Raw genomic sequence first — 17645 nt, 5'->3', positions numbered from 1 at the left:
CCCTTTCTAGTCCTGTATTTCATTCCTGCACAAGGATACCTCGAATTCGACAAATAGCAACCAAACTTGCGTGCCACTCCTCCACCCCCCCCCCCCCACCTCCATCCCCCCAAAGAAGCAAATATAAGAAAGTAAAGTCGAAAGTTAAGCGAGTTATAAGATGAACTTATAAGTAAAATAAATCTATCATGATTCGGGCAAACTTGCGTGCCACTCCTCCTCCCCCCCAACCCTCCATCCCCCCAAAGAAGCAAATATAAGAAAGTGAAGTCGAAAGTTAAGCGAGTTATAAGATGAACTTATAAGTAAAATAAATTTATTATGATTCGGGTAGGCTGTCGTGTTCAGTTCACAAGTCATCTACGAACTGTAAATTTGTGTGACGTGGACATGTTCAAGTGTAGATATTAATTAACAATAAGTGGTTATGTTTTAAAACGAGATCAATCCGGAAATAACGCGACAGCAACTGCGAGCTTAGCGATCAGTTACGAATGTTTCATACTCCAAGTCATACAAACTCGTACTTTATGACGGCAGCGAGTCGCTCGTCGCACTGCGCAGCTGTTCTCTGAAAATCATTTCATGTTCACTTTTTGGCATCTAGTTGTTCCAGCTGGATAATGTTATTGCATACGACGCATCTGTGTAATGAGAAGAAAACAGATGAATACCTTCCAGCAGCTGCAGGAGCCTTTCACAAACTGTCATGGCACCGTTTTCGAACTTCCTTTCCTGCGTGAAGCAGCAAAAACAAAAATTACTGAGACGACGTATCTCGCGATATCACGTAGGGCATGTTGTAATGGCGCTTGTATAATGTGCCTTGGTTGCGCGTTCAGTTATCTCAGATGATCAAACCCAACTGAGAGGGATCCGTTGTGGCATCCCTAATGATAAACTTATTGTGCAGCAGTAATAATGCCCAAAGGAGCAGAATTGTCATAAAGTTAAACTATAGAATGCTTTAGCGTGTGGACAATTTAAGTACTCTACCTTGTGTACTCATAAAAATTCACTACTCGGCTATAGGTACTGGTTACACACCCAAACATATACAAAGTTTAGTCGTATAACATTAATAAACTTTATTTATTTTTTATTTATTTATTTATTTACTTATTTAATTATTTATTGATATTCTTAGCCAAAGGCCGTTACAGGGTTGGGTAAAGAAGTACACTTCACTTGTTGACACAAGCACTACAAAATGAAATTAAGAAAGACAACACAACGGGCAGTTTTAACAGGGGACTAATCCAACAGGTAAGTCAATTAATGTTTACACAATAGTGACCAATGATTGGCATGGTAGCATAACTTGATACAACGCACTTGACGAAGGCTATACCATATACATCACAAACTTCAGCGTCGTAAGTACTTTTCCTACCAACGTCACGTACAGTTATAGAAAAATATACAAAAAAGCGATCATTTTGTGGCTGTACGAAAGTGCAGCCACGGAATGCGCCGACACACAATGTGGCAGGGTTCGGCCACATCAAATACACACAACGAGCTTTCAGACAAAACGCTGCCCTAGAGAGAGAGAAGAAATGTAGGAAAGGCAGGGAGGTTAACTAGACTATGCGTCCAGCTTGCTACCCTACACATGGTGAGGGGGAGAGGGGAGTAAAAAAGAGAGAGAAGGATAGACACATGTCACATCACACACACAACGCCGAGTTTCACAGGCGGTCCCTCAATGAAGTTGCTGTCAAGTATCTCAAGAGGGCTCGTGTGGCTTTCTGTGCTGATGCGCTGCGCGACCAGGCTCCTAAGATCTTTGCTTCATTGAATGGCCGGTCATCGAGTCTATTCAAGGCACACTAAAGAGTCCGGCGATCTTCATCAAATTGGGCACAGTGGCACAACAGATGTTCAATAGTCTCTATACAGTTGCAGCTTTCACACATGGATGAATCCGCCATGACAATGCGATGGCGGAATGACTTGGTAAACGCTACATCGGCCCACAGCCGGCACAGTATTTTAGCGTCACGTCGAAAAATCTTGGATGGCAGTTGTTTCTGGAGTAATGACTTAAGGTTCTTAGGACGATGATTGGAGTTAAGTGGAGAATTCCAGTGCGCAAGCGTGGCATTCTGCGCGATGTGAAAAAGTTCTCTAGCTGCGTCTACTCTTGACAAGGGTATTAACAGTGTTTACCGGGTCACTGTGGCATCAGTGGTAACCACCTCGCCGACGACGATGCACGCGGTGTGCCCACGATGGAGCGCCCACACTGTTAATACGCTGCCGTAATTATACCCGGTGATATAGTAGCTGGCTTGCAGAAATATCTTTAGCAGCTTTTACCTTTACAGAATCCGGCCTTATAAGTGCTCTTCATAAAAATAATGACATCCCCACGCAATACCCCAAGGGCACTGCAGTGTACATATCTTGACCGTAAAAGCTTGGCCACATTCCATTGCGTGCAGCCATGGTGAGGGCGCGAAATGACTTACCTGTGCTCCATTGAATGTGCTGCACATCCTGCGGTTCCCTCCGCAACACTTGATGTACCACAGAGCCCACAGCAAGGACACCTGGCTTGGCTCATTGGACAGGTTTACCTGCGCAAGGGCGCTCAGGTAGTCGCGGCAGCCCCTGAGCGCCTCACGAACATGCGTATATGTTCCTTGCCCCGTGCGTATCACATATAATGCGATTGTATCCCCATGGATGAGCCAATTAAATCTCTCGTTTAGAAGTCCTGAAGGGTTGCTTCAAGAGCACCATCAAACGCGATTAAATTTAGGCCACATCGCGAAGCCAAATCGTTCAGTTAAATGAATTACTACGTCACGACCTTTTTTACATCGCCTTATTTTTCTCACTTTTTCATGTGTGTGCGTGAAGGGGTGAGGGGGGGGGTGCACACGCGCGTGCGTAAACTTGCATGTGAAGTTGAAATGTCGTATTCTAAGTAAAATATCTTTCGACCAGTAGACCGGTCTTCTTCAGGGTTACGAAAACCCTGACGAAGACCGGTCCGCTGGTCGGAATCGTTGGAAATAAACGTAATAAAATTTTGGGTTGCACAAGCCCCAGATCTCTGGGGTGCGTACGCATGCAACATAACCTTCGTTATTGCACTTTCTTCATATTGTAGCGATGCTGAAGTACACAAGTGAGTCAAAGAAATGCATTTCTTAAGAGTGAACCCACGTCCACAATTGAAAGTGACTGTGGTAGTAAAACTGCGGTATAAGCTAATACATAAACTTAATCTAAATTTGTTATAAACGAGTTAAATTATAGGCCAGATCTTCTGAGTGTCGCCGTATCTCGCATGACGTCTGCAGGGGGACTTCATTGTGGCGCTACACGCTTGCTCGCTCTACGCGAAGGCTATCGGACGCTGTCATGTCAATCAGTCATGTCAGAGTTAATCAAACACTGTTTAGAACATTTGTAGAACATTCTTGAGGTGTTCCACAACCCAAATTTGCTCTAAATCAAGCATAGTATCTGTCGGCAACAAGTATACCTATAGCGTAGATTGTTCTTGCAGCATCATCTGCGAACGATCAGAGGGCGCATTAGCGTGCGTTTCTATAGTCATATACGCTGCGGTAACTCAGGGTTAGGGGCCTTGGCTGTTTACCCGAGGGTCCCGGAATCGAATTACAGCCGCGGCTGCTGCATTTTCGATGGAGGCGAAAAGGATCGAGGCCCGCGTGCAAAAATTTGGGTGCACGTTAAAGGACCCCAGGTGGTCGAAACTTCCGAATCTCTCCATTATATATATGCTTTTCATTATCATATCAGGGTCATGGGTCGTAAAACTTCAACGATTAGTTCCTTCTCACGGCTGTACCGTCGCAGTGGCGCCCTCACTGAATAAAAAACAATACATTCTTTTCTCATGTGGTCGGCATCCGGACGGGTCATCATCGAAGCATTGATCTTTCCGGCCTAGCTGACTTTCACAACGTTTTTTTTTTTTAATTCAGGGTTAACTTCAGAACCCGCAATTCTGATTGCTTGACGGTGGTAAAATATAAGGTTTCTGTCTTTTCTCAGTGGGCTACGAGTATCCGGTCGCTCCGTATCTGGTCGCCCCAACCGGATGGGTATTGCATCCGGTCGCCCCCGATCGCACCACTCCGTTGAAGAATTAAGTGGCGACTCCACAACGTGTACTGGTGTGCTCTTTCTTCGAGATAGGTGCAATACGTTAGTGAATATTCGTATGCGAGCTTTCTTGTCTGCCGACACGATTATCCCAGATCTACAGCCTGCTCAGAAAGCACAACAAAATTGTAACAGAAATTGCTTTGCAGAAAGTGAAATGCAAGACCTGTCTGACAGTTACTGCATGCTTTACTAGAAATAGGACCTTGCTACGTTCTTTTTGTAAAAAAAAAATCGCGGTTTTCCTGCCCATAACTTAAAGCGGCTAGATATGTTTCAACACCATAAATTTGAACGATTTTGCGTCGATTGAAGGACTATCATTTCCATATTATCTTATGTATATATCGCATCCAGGGTGGGACAGAGCAAACAACAAGCCCGCCGTGCAACTTATACTGTTTCGATTTTAATGTACACCGCCAACTGCCCTGCAGTGTGCAGGTTCCTGGCGGCTAGGTAGGATACGGGAACATGAAATGCAAAAGCAGAAAACTGAGCTGGTAAGCAGATAAAAGCACGTAGTATATACTGTGTTGTAGTGCTGAACTCCAGATGATAAATTCATAAGCCTAATTTCTTCGTTTATGACAGAGTCACGCAGCTCATCCCGGCATGTAACTAACTGCTCAACGCAACCCGAACCTCGATGTCATATTATCTGAGGCATAGCGCATCCAGGACGGGACAGAGAAGAAGACACATAGCACATACACAGCGTTGTGTTATGTTTCTTCTTCTCTGTCATGTCTTGGATGCGCTATATCTCAGATACTATATATGGATAACCGACAAGCCCGCCGTGCAACCTTAGTCAACTCTATGTCATACTTTTGCAATGGCAAGCGGGAAGATATTACGGTCGATGTTTTTCCAGAGATGACAGCATAAGTGATGATGATATGTGGGGTTTAACGTACCAAAACCGCCATGTGATTATGAGAGACGCTGGTGTGGAGGGCTCTGAAAATTTCGACCACGTGCATCCAAATCTGAGCACACGGGCTGTAGCATTTTCGCCTCCATCGAAAATGCAGCCACCGCAGCTTGGATTCGATACCACGACCTGCGGGTCAGCAGCCGAGTACCTTAGCCACAAGACCACCGCAGTGGGGCGGGAGCATAGTATATACTTAACGGAAAATTCACAGACACCTTGATTTCGCAGCGTGCCATCTCTAGATCCAGCTCTCAATATAGGGGAAAAAATACCAGCACACACAAGAACGCTTTCATTTTTTGGCTGGTATAAGCTTACTTTGCGTCATTTTAAATGCGAATAATTGCTTCGCGTACTCCAAGAACTTCTGGCGTCCATATAAGTATATCTATATCAATCTAGCACTTACGTATGGGTGCTCTCGTGATCAACCCCTTAACTTGGCGGGAACCAAAATTAGTTTGATAGGGTAAGATGGTTTCACGAATATGACACGCTGGTCAAGACATGAATAATGTCACAATCCCATCGCGTACGTCGTCAAACACTTCCCGCCAGACAATGGAACATACGCGCGGCCAAGTAAGTGCGCTACTGGTATGCGTGTATATATGTGCCACAGATGATTGACACAGTAACTACCCAGGAACGGCGAGGACAAATGCCCATGGACAACTTTAATGAACGAGCGTTAAGAAAAACCTGTCATCGGCAGCTTTTACCCGATGAATACAAAGAGTAAATTCCAGGGTTCCAGCAGGAAACGAGCCTAATTATTTTGCATAGCAATCAAACATTGTACCACACAGCCACGCCAGGTCTCGGAACAACTTTTCAAATAGACCCTATAATGTTCGTGAAACGTGAATTGTAAGTTGCAGTGCGGGTTATTCAATTTAATAAAAAATACTTATGCACTCCTGCAATACAGCCGACATGTCGGATTAACATAAATTGTAGTTAGGTATCATGCGCTGAAGTTGATTTATGTAGTAGTATACCCAGTGCCAGTATCCTCGCGAGCATTAGCGCTTCATATCAGCTTCTGGTGTTGCTAATACTTATGTTCCTGTTGGCATCGTTGTACACTGAGTGCAAACAGCTGGTTGTATAAACACCTGTAACTCTTCAACGTATGCCTGTGCGTGCAACATTTATACATATATTTAGTGTCATTTCATGACGTGTCGATATATAAAAAAATACAACACGTTACCTTCCCTCCACATGCTTCGCATAACATCGATTCCCAAGATACGTGGGATATGCTGAATTTTTCAGTATATTACCTTTATATTGATAGTTGTGAAGATATTTTCTTAGACTCGATGAATTGCGTTGAGCAAAAATAATCTAGCGTGAATCTACGCTAATTTTCCGTATTTAAAATATAAATCTAGGTCATTTTAAAGAAAATCTTGGCATACGGTATGGCTGTAGATTGCAGAGCATTGAAAGTACAGACCTTCGGGCAGCGAATGTTGAAGACGAACCAATGTTGAGGAAAATTGCGAGAAGCGTTTTGTCGGCAATCACGCTGCATAGCAACATCGAATGACTGAAATGACGTGCGCAATGTATAAGTTCTGTTGGGCTAGACAGCTTTGGTAATGAGCCTGAAAGGTTTCGGAAGTTAAAGCTTCAGCTCATTCGCTTTGTTCACTGCAGACGAACCAATTAATTCATACTGATGTTAGTAACTAGCAAGTTGTAGCCCTTCGAGTTTACACAAGGGCTCAGAGCGACGCCAACAGCGACGGCCAAAGTGCATGCGCCATGGGGTTTGCTATCGAAATAAAACGGATACCTACTTCGTCCATGACTCCTTCTCGAAGAAGCTCTGCAGCGTCATAGCATCCCACTCCTCCGCTTGGGGACAGTTCCACGGATCTACAGCGGGAACCTGCATGCGGAGCACATGACTCACAAACTGCGTTGTCTGACATGGGCGAGACGAAAACTTGAACACCGGTACTAAACGTTATGTCCGTTTTAAATTGCTTCTTTCACGCTACCGTCAATTTTTTTTTTCAATATACTGCAGAACATGCATGCTCAAAACAGGAGCGGATACGCAGAAAAGTTAAAATGGTATCGCAAGTAGAGAGACCAACACAGTGCAAATGAAACAATTCATTGCTCAATAAAGTTAGAGAACTTGGTATAGTGTAAAAAAAAAACAGTGTCAAAGATTCAATGTTCCGTTCACAGGCGTGAACACACAAACTGTAAGAATAAATAGCAGTTTATAATAATCCACGCAGCCCTACTCAGTACCTCTCGTCATCTTGTGCAGTTAATTTATCGTCGTACTGATGAGCCATTTAGAACAAATGAATATGTTGGATATTTTGAGTTGGTGATTCTATGGCATTACAGTTCACAGCAGCTGATGACAGTTTATTCCAGTATGCTCTAGATGACAGAAAAGGAGTATTCAATAATGTTACGACACTTACGTATAGTCATATTGTTTGGGATGGTTAGTTCTTGGTTTAAGTGGATACTCTGTTCTGGATATTTGATAATGCTCATGATATAAAAGATACAAGAATTTAAGTTTGGAGATTTTTCTACGTAGCTGATTTCCACGATTGTTGGTAAGATGGCATCAGAATAGAGCAAGTGGGACCACTGGTGTGACATCAAGCACCGTGATAAATTGGTCGATTATTATTATTATTATTATTATTATTATTATTATTATTATTATTATTATTATTATTATTATTATTATTATTATTATTATTATTATTATTATTATTATTATTATTATTATTATTATTATTGTCGTGTTGTACTTGTTGTAAAAAAGTTTCATTTACAGCAAATGACTGAATAAGTTGCTTTGCAAAACTTGTGTATTTCAGCAGCTATATGTTTGCAAGTCAATAGCTATACTTATTCTAAGGACCTCCATTAACTGGAAACCAACAAAAATATAATTCACTTTAAACTGTAACTGTTCATGAGAGCAAAATCAAGTGATTCTAGGTGCAATAATAAAGCATATGACGATAAAGGGCGCTAAAAAAAGGCTTTGTGAATTCGGCCTTGGTTCACATTGCAACCTGATATTTTTGAAACAATTACTCGGATCGACTGTACACAATACACACACGATCAGTTTCTTTTCATGTGCCTGTACGTAAGCCAGATGATTCGACATATATGACTGAATATTACGGCAACAAGTTTTAGAGCTGCAAAATTGTTTTATCGCAAGGTCTATAAAATCATAATATAGTAGGCGGTGTGCTTAAATACACGATGAAACCACTTGCGATTTATTTCGAACTTGGCCACTTGGTGTAAAATACTTCCGACGAAGTATTTGACACACGCTTTCCAAGTTCGTGCTGTTTGTTTTTTTCCCTTGCATGTGAGTGAGTTTTTTTTTTCCTCTTGCATGTGAGTGAGTGAGATAACTATTTGGTCCCGTTACGACCGGTGTCTGGGCCGACGAGGGAGCTGCGTTCTTCCTTCGTCAAAGAAGTCGCCAAAGGGCTGCCGGCCTGATGTCTGCCATGTAATAATTGTGCTTACTAGCCGCAAAGCAAGGCGTCATGCCATTAGGTGCCATAAACAGTTACCCGAGAAGACCACAATGGTTTCCGCAGACGCAACATCTTCCTTGGAAGGGACAGCGGCGTCAGCTCCAACGAAACTTGCCCCGCTAATTGAGCGAGCAGATCGGCGGACCTTTTGAACTTTGTTGCGGCAGACCCTTTTGATACATGTTGTCGTCTGAGTGTGGGACCCCTCACCCAGCGGCGCTCACAAGACAAGGAAGAGCCTCTTCGTGCGCCTTGTGCAGTGGACTGGCCACGACCCAATAAGGGCCATTTACCTGGGTGGGTGTGGGCGTCACCCTCGGAAGTTGTATGTGACATGTGATTGGACAGTGCAATCTGCACTTTTTCCCCGATTTCAGGATCAAAGGAGAACGTACCCTTTATAATGACTCAAATAATGAGCCACTCAGATCGATTGAGAGAGCGCTTGCCATGTACGCAATGTAAATAAACCCTCTGTTCACCTTCCTGCTGCCTCGGCATCTTCATCCCGGGTCTCTGGGGGCAGAATATTCCGGTTGCAATAGTCCACAATAGGCGCGAGTTAACTTGACGTCACCTGGTAATGGAGAACGAGCTACATATACTCCGTTCCTCATTGCCAGGCGTACGTCTCTCCCTACAATGTAGGTGCCGCGATCTTATGCACAGTTTTCCTCCGCAGTGGTGATTGAATTATAAGTGCAACCAATTATCGTTCTCGATCTTTACAATTTATGATTACAAACCTTTCCTAAAGTTTGGGAGGCTATGAAACTAACAGCATTGATGTCGTTTACTCGAAATTTTAATGGGTGATGTCTCGCAGTGCCACTTTAGGTCATTTTCTCTTGCCCCAAGGACACCTAATTAAATCTTAATTACAACGTCGTTCTGCATACCTGCTCCATCATAATGTCCATCCTGCGCATGACGTAGTTGATGTCGAACCATGCAAGGGGGTCGTTGAGGCCGAAGTGTGCCCACGTGGTTTCGTACGGGTACGCCTTGCCCTGTGAGTATATATAAACACACGAAATTCCGTCACACCTCATTTACCATCTCCTATATAGCAGGCTATGGTAATTGGTATAGTGGCAAAAAGCCTCATATATGGTATATAGGAGGCTATGCATTTATTTATTTGATTTGCATACAAAAATGCACAAGGACACAGGGGAATGAGGGAGTGCCCAGGCTAACAACTGCCCGCTGGAGAGGCACAACGCCTGCCTACTCTGTTGGGAGGACGAAATAGATAGAGGAAATGGAAATAGAAGGACAGAAAGAGAGAAAAAAAGGGAGGAATGCGGTAAAGAAAGGAAGCGGGTGATGGAGGTGAAACGGATGGGCTCGCGTCTTCACGCGTATATACGTACCTCGCTGAAGTGCAGCAACTTGAGGTCATCGAATATCTTATACGTGTCTACTTGCAGCTCATTGGCGAGACGCAGGATGTGGTTCTGCGTGGGGCCCACGTACGATCCGCCCAGGTCCACCCAGCCAACCAAATCATTCTTTGCAGAGAGAGAAAAGGGGAAGGGGAGGTCAGCAACAGCCTCACGTAACACTAGTACCGTATACTTCAAACTGTTATGCGTTGCACAGCACATTAGGCCCGTTGCGCGACAAAACAAAACAGAGACGGGTTTGACAGTCGCTCTTCAATTACCTTTCTAAATATGGCCTTGTCGAAGAGATTAAACGATTGAATATTTCATGTCGAAAGCCTGACGCCATGGTTATTAATATCTTTTGTCAAGTTTACTAGTGCGTTTCATATTTGTTTATATTCTTTCTTTTTATTGCTATTCTCTTACCTCTCTTCTGGAATCTTATTCTCATTTCCCATCTCTATACAGAGTGATTAATTTCACAGAAGATAGTGTGGAGTTCTTGGGCTGTTTCAATAACGACGGCATTGCCATTGTATGGCTGCATTGAAAATGGCAACCTTGCTATTCGTAAACTATTCGAATATTATTCGATTTGTATGTGTATTCGATTCCTATTTGATTTGGTTCTAAAGTTCGCTATTCACACACCTCCCACAACTCTTTCTTGGAGTACGTCAAGTATATGGTTAAAGAGCTTTTTGAAGAGGCCCGTCTCTTTGTTACACAACCATACGAATGCGACAGACAATTTAGCCAACTGGAAAGACAGAGGATATTATTCGTTGTCTTCAATTGTAGTCTAGGAATCAAGAAGTATATTAAAACGAAATTAAGTGATCGAAAATGGGGGGGGGGTGAAACTTTCAGTGGTTGAAACAGCGAAGCCGGATAATTTTGAAGACTAGTCTGGTTGCATCTGTAGTTTTTTGCTATAGGTCTTATCTAGGCAATGCTAGTTCTATCTCGGTTGCTTCCATTGTTACTATAGGCTTTGACTAGATGACGTTGGGTTGTTTATAGGTTGTTACAAAAGGCTTTAGCTATAGGAGATACTAGGTTGTTGATAGGCTTTAGCTATGGGTGATACTAGGCTTTCCAGGTTTCTGTCCGGTTGCTGCTAAGCTTTAGCTGGGTGATTCTAGGTTGTGTCTCGGTCGATCGTTAAACAACGGGCAGTCGCAGACACGAGATGGACTTCCAAACACCCGAGCCAGAAGCTCCCTTAACTGAGTGCTTACACCTTCCATAAATCTATACGGGCACGCCGTCGTTCTCGACAGATGCGGTGGGTCTCCTCGCCATCTCCGTTGCATTTCCCGTTCGCAAGTATCTCGTTGTACGTACCACTGAAGCACTTAGTACAAGTTCCTCAGTGAAGCTGAAAGGTGCGGACATGGTGTTTATCACCGCGTTGATTCCGGCGGTTTGTTAAAGTTTTCAAGACTGTATACAGTCTTAAAAACTTTAACAAACCACCGGAAAGCGCTGGAAGCTAAACAAGGAGGGATGGCATGGGCAAAGAAAAACGTCACGGGAGCCTCGTAACCTTGAGCACTGTTATTTTTTTTTTTTGAAACGCGGCTTTTTTAGTGGGATTGCGTGTGCATGCAAAAAAGTCGCGGCATCTCGCGGCGATTCCTGTAACGACCGAGTGCACCATGTTCAAATCAGCCAATGGCTGACAGATAGCCTCCTACGAGGGATTTTTGAGCGTCTTCCGTCATTTGTGAAAGAAGAGAAAGCAAAATTCTAGGTGACTTAGGTAAATTAATTGTGAATTTCAGGCTGCGTGCTGCGCTATAACATTTAGCACCGTTTTCTGAACATGCTCACAAAGTGTTGCAGGGCCTCTTTAATGCTGTCATTTTAAGAATTTTCATTTTGTCGTACGTTCATCAGCTTTGTTAGAATACAATAATGCTTCGATATTTTTCATTTTTACCGACATCTGTGACATAGTGTTACACTACTCATACAAGCACTTCGAACAAGTAAACACCCACCTTTATGGTAAACAGGCGGCCTCCGACCCGGCCACGTGCTTCGAGTATGGTGACGTCAATGCCACGCTCGGACAGCAGCTTGGCGGCCGACAAGCCTGTCACATAGTAGACACGGGTACAAGAACGATACGAAAGACAGCTTAAATACGAACATTAAAAGCAATTATCTGGAGGCATGTTATATCTAATTTCACATTCAAGTTATTCAATCGTTTTGTCCTTTTGTATAGAAAGCCAAACGCAAACAAAACATGAAGAGTTGATTGGAGCCCGTTTGTACCCTTGCTCTCTCGGGAAAGGGGGCCAAGCGAAGGGGATTGGGCATGCCTGTACACTGCTTTTCTTTCTTTCTTTCTTTCTTTCTTTCTTTCTTTCTTTCTTTCTTTCTTTCTTTCTTTCTTTCTTTCTTTCTTCCTTTCTTTCTTTCTTTCTTTCTTTCTTTCTTTCTGTCGCATTGCTCCATTCCAACTGTTTTCTTCCTCCGTACCATAAGTCAGACCCTCATGCTTTGCACACCAAGTTCTTTAACAACACAACAGGTAGCGACGATGGTCATGCGTTCGCGTTTGAACTGGTTTGTCAAGTCATTACGGTAAAAGATCAGATTTCCATATTGAAAAACTTCTAAACAGTGACAAACCCCCGATTGATAAATTGTCAGTTACTGGAACATGGCGCATACAGGTACAAAGTGACCGGTTCGCCTTTGAGGGCCGCATTTCGATAGGCTTGTTGAAATCGTTATGACCTCTGGAAACAACTGAATTTGTTATTATCAAACCGTCAGCAGGGTCTCATTACGTGTGAGGCCCACGGGACGGCTCTATGCTCTCCCATAGTGGAATGCCATGTTGCGGAGCTATGCTAGTACTCTGAATCGTTACCCACTTTCTCTAAACACAACAATGAACTCGCTCACGACTTAATTTTTGTCTATTGGTGAGTCCCATTGAAGGGCTTTAAGCTCTCCTATAGTAGAGTACCTAGTACTCAAAATCGTTACCCACTTTTTCTAAACACATGTTCACCCATAGTAGAGTGTATCGTCAAATATTTTATCTAAACACACTAGTGTGATGACTGCTGGTGTTGGAACAGCATTAGTATAGTACGTCGTACGGAAAATCGTCGAACATACTTTTTCTGAAAAAAATAAAAATAAAACGCTGAGGATTGGCAGCCTTCCTGCCTGCGTTCATCCGGGACAGCTTAAGGCTCTTCCTTAGTGGAGTGTGTTTGCTCTAAAGCGTGGATTTATGCTAAACAAACAATCATCTTGTGTCTCGAATTCAGATCTGGGACGGCTTATGCTATGCCATATAAAAGAGCACGAACTATACTCTAAGTCGTCAAGCGATTTTCTAAACACAGAGTAATTGATTTGTCAAGCATAGTTTAAATAAATTTAGTTTAAATAAAATTTTCTAAACAAGTCATTTGTGTATGGCAATGCCCTTGTTGTGTAGCCACTGTTTCAATGTTTTCGTAGCGTCCTATGATGAGATAAAACTTTTCTAAACACGAATGGCTGCATCGTGCGTCAAGACGTGTCTGCGCCATGACATTCCGCGAAAATAATTTTATGCATTGATTTACAGCAAACCCTTTTTCCGTTAGAGTTATTTAGTATAACATACATCAGCAAACTGCCATGGTGGACATGTTTTTAGCGAGCAAAAGCTTAAGTAGAAGATCCTTCTTATTTTTTAGGTGGGGGAGGGGCACTACTTTGAATGGAAGGAAGGCAGGTGCAGGCAGGCATATGTGGTTGAGTGCCATTTTGTGCTGTGCATTCTGTGGAAAAGCAAAATTTATTAAATTTAAAGGGGGGTGGGGGGCATGGGCTCTGTTACCGCCCGGCTATGCTACAGACGCTGGTCAGAGAGGAACGGTGCTTACCTGCCACAATATATTAGCCAGTCCTAGCAACTGAGCAGGTTCTAGCTGTGCCTATGTAATCGGGTTCGACTCCCGGCCACATAGGCCGGATGTCGATGGGGGTGAAATGCAAGAACATTTGCGCGCTTAGATTTAGGTGCACGTTTAAAAAACTCCTAGTGTTCAAATTAGTTCGACGTGCTTGATAACCGCATTGTGGTTCTGACATGTGAAATTAAGCAAAGTAAAATAATTTGGCTATCAACAATAAAACTTTAGAAATGCTGCAGAAATTGCGCTCAAAATTTATGTTTATATTTTACAGCCTATTCAGCAATCTGAAACATAGACAGTTTAAGCCATTATGAGCCCCTGCAAAATAATAAAGTGTTTCACCTTACTGATACAAGAGTGTTCTCATTAATTGATAGGAGTGTAGAATAAGAGTGTTCTCATTAATCGATGGGAGCGTAGAATCAATGTGCGGCATTCTGGTATAGAGCGAGAGACAGAACAACTACGGAGCAGGATTACTCCTTCCGGTCGCCAAATTGTCGGCCTGTAGTTCACCACGTGTACACTGCCACGGTGGCGCTGCAAGGCTCACGCACATTCTCATGTCAACCGAACTGACTCGCCGCTGCGCATCACTTTTATTGCCACGCCAGCAGACGACCATGTCGTTTTGTGTGCTTAGGCGTTGTGGTACGCATGTTGTGCAAGTAAGACACAAGATTCAGTTAGGAGATTGCGCCTTGCGTGTGTTCGTAAGCATGATAAACACGGGCACAAAATCATGGAACGTTTACTTCTGGTTTCGGCGCCCCGCCGCGGTGGTCTAGTAACTAAGGTACTCGGTCTGACCCGCAGGTCACGGGTTCATATCCCGGCTGCGGCGGCTGCATTTCCGATGGAGGCGGAAATGTTGTAGGCCCGTGTGCTCAGATTTGGGTGCACGTTAAAGAACCCCAGGTGGTCCAAATTTCCGGAGCCCTCCACTACGGCGTCTCTCATAATCTTGTGGTGGTTTAGGGACGTCAAACCCCACATATCAATCATCAATCAATTCTGGTTTCGGTTTCGATAAGAAAGAAAATGAGTGCCAGGCTTGCCTTCATGCAGCATGGAAAGAATGTTGTCACGTGCTTGCTCAAGAAAGACGATGGCAGTTGCGCTTGTGCCATGAAGGACTATGAAATGGACGAAAAAGAAGAATTCGCTTGCGCGTTCTTTTAAAGCGACCGACCTGCTTCTGGTGTCTCAATCTCTGCGGCAAGACCTCTGTTTTGACGTCGTGACAATATCATGTATTAGTGTCGTTAGTGCAAACTGTAGCCTATTGTTGAATAAAAAAAAACAGAAGCTCGCTCGTTCTTTCGTGGCCGACAACTCCACAAATGTTCGCCACGCAGAATAGCCGCACGCAATATTGACTGCTCGGGGCGAAACAACAAAATACTAAGTCACCGTTTTGATGCTTTACGGAAACAGTTCCGTGGCTGCTGCTTTTCTTTTGTGTCGTGCAAAAAGCTTGACAAACTTTATAAGCTTTTGTGCAGCCACTTATGCATACGAGTGCATTTCAGGTGCGACATCTTAGCGGTATCCGATTTCTTACTTGCGCAGCGTACGTGCCCAATCGTCGAAGGGCGCCAGTCGAGAGGGTCGTGTGCTTGCACCACAATATGAATGGTTCGCACCGTCCACAGAATTCGGGCTGCATGCATGCTATAGCACGTGAGCTCTGCAGCGCCACGCTGGCAGTGCGCACATGGTGAACTATACTGGCCGACTATTTAGTGACCAGATAGAGTAAGCCTGCTCCGTCTCGTCTCTATACATTCTATACCGCAATGCAACACACTGGTTATGCGAGCCTCCACGAGCGGCGGCACATGCACCAGCGGCCATGCGCTACGACTATCCTGTTTCAATCCGCGAGTACTGTACAAGGCCGAGCTGTCTTCAGCGATCGACACCTTGTGATGACGACGCGAACTGCACGTGATTATCGCGCAAGAACCGACCACGCTTATTCCTTGTCCTTGCGCATTGGAGTTAGGGTCACTCGCCGCGGATAACCAGTTGTATAACGCAACAGTGTGCAGCAGCGTAATAGCTGTAGAGTCGGATTTAATAATGTAATGGCTCGGAACAAGAATCCGAGCGTCAAGGACAAGAATGAAGCTTTTGTTAACGTTCTCTTGGGAACAGAAATCTGAAAGAAAAAAAAAGGCTACCTTTTATCAGGGGGGAACGCAAAAGCAAGTATATACTGTCAGCCTCAGTTTGAAAATTGGAGACGTAGGAGTGACGGCATAGCGTGAATTTTTCTCTTTTTTATAATAGAAGTTACGTAATTACAGGCTCGGCAGTTACCTGTACACTTTATGTCGACCCATCACTGAAACTCGAATGCTCACAGCACTGCCGTAACACAAAGACTGCAGCTAGTGGATGAAACATTGTTCCGCAGCACATGCTCCGATTTTTCGTCAGCTGACATGCCAGCTGCGGCATTTTTGCCCAGTTTCGTTGATGAGGGGGCACATGAGCTGCGACGTACAGGGCCGTGCACGCACGCGCTTCTTTTTCAACTCTCATACACGAGAAACATGTTATAATCATGACGCACGTCGTAGACAATGTTTCCAGTTTGCCTTTCTACATTTTGCTTTAGGCACCTGCCCATATTCACATTAAGCATACCGGATCCTAGCATCTGCTTAACCTCCCTGCCTTTCTTTTTTTTTCGTTTCTCTCTCTCTCTCACTCTCTCTCTCTCTTTAGATAAGAGATGAGTGTTTTCGCTCTCAATAGTTATTACTTCATTTATTACAGTTTGTAATGTACAACGGCATACTACCAGACAAATATATATACCATACAAGAGATATACGCGTGCCCCGCAACGGTGGTCTAGTGGCTAAAGTACTCGGCTGCTGACCTGCAGGTCGCGGGATCAAATCCCGGCTGTGGCGGCTGCATTTCCGATGGAGGCGGAAATGTTGTAGGCCCGTTTACTCAGATTTGGGTGCACGTTAAAGAACCCCAGGTGGTCGAAATTTCCGGAGCCCTCCACTACGGCGTTTCTCATAATCATATCGTGGTTTTGGGACGTTAAGCCCCACAAATCAATCAATCCAGAGATATACGCGTGCGCAGTAGCATGAACATTTGATACGATCAAGATAATACGAAGTACCTTGTGTAAACTTTTTACGTACTACTATGAAAGAAAATCGAAGAAGGAAAGAAGCAGTACAACACAAGCTCTAACTCACAACTCTTTATTTTTAACAGAATCACGACATTATGTATACACATATAAAAAAATGGGGTGCACGGGAAAATAAGAAGAGCGAAAAGAAACGCCGGCGCATGCGCAAGAAGCATGCCACGAAAGGGGCTATTCTCAATCTGGCGCCCATGTATCTCGACATTTGTTAAATACCTTATATACAGTGACTTATACTTCACTGTATATAAATACTTATATACAGTGAAGAAATGATACTTCCGCATCTCTGTAAGTGATAATGAAGCAGTGCTATCCTTTCAGCGCCGCCACGGTGCATTGCAAAGGCTTCGATTATTTATCTTTATTTTGAGTTATGATATCGTGAAACAACTGGAGTGCTATCGAATTACGCATCACTTTGATACATGTTGCAATGAGTATAGCCATGTTTCCGGGGTGAGTAAGGAAGTTATCAGATGCATTTCC

The 17645-nt window shown here is 43.8% G+C and overlaps 1 protein-coding gene across 1 annotated transcript in view; it reads right to left on the bottom strand.

The window, feature by feature from the left end:
* LOC119187451 (amine oxidase [flavin-containing]-like) overlaps positions 1-17645 on the bottom strand; it is a 30733-nt gene that overhangs the window by 11964 nt on the left and 1124 nt on the right. Inside the window, exons 2-7 of the mRNA XM_075891058.1 lie at positions 12041-12135; positions 10020-10157; positions 9543-9653; positions 6898-6989; positions 2475-2616; positions 675-735 (exon numbers count right to left, since the gene is read on the bottom strand). Coding sequence (XP_075747173.1) covers positions 675-735; positions 2475-2616; positions 6898-6989; positions 9543-9653; positions 10020-10157; positions 12041-12135 — 639 coding nt within the window. The remainder of the gene's footprint in view (positions 1-674; positions 736-2474; positions 2617-6897; positions 6990-9542; positions 9654-10019; positions 10158-12040; positions 12136-17645) is intronic.

Source organism: Rhipicephalus microplus, chromosome 1 (assembly GCF_043290135.1).
Source record: "Rhipicephalus microplus isolate Deutch F79 chromosome 1, USDA_Rmic, whole genome shotgun sequence".
Lineage (NCBI taxonomy): Eukaryota > Metazoa > Arthropoda > Arachnida > Ixodida > Ixodidae > Rhipicephalus > Rhipicephalus microplus.
Note: the sequence above shows the minus strand (reverse complement) of the source record. Positions and strands in the feature narration are given on the sequence as shown.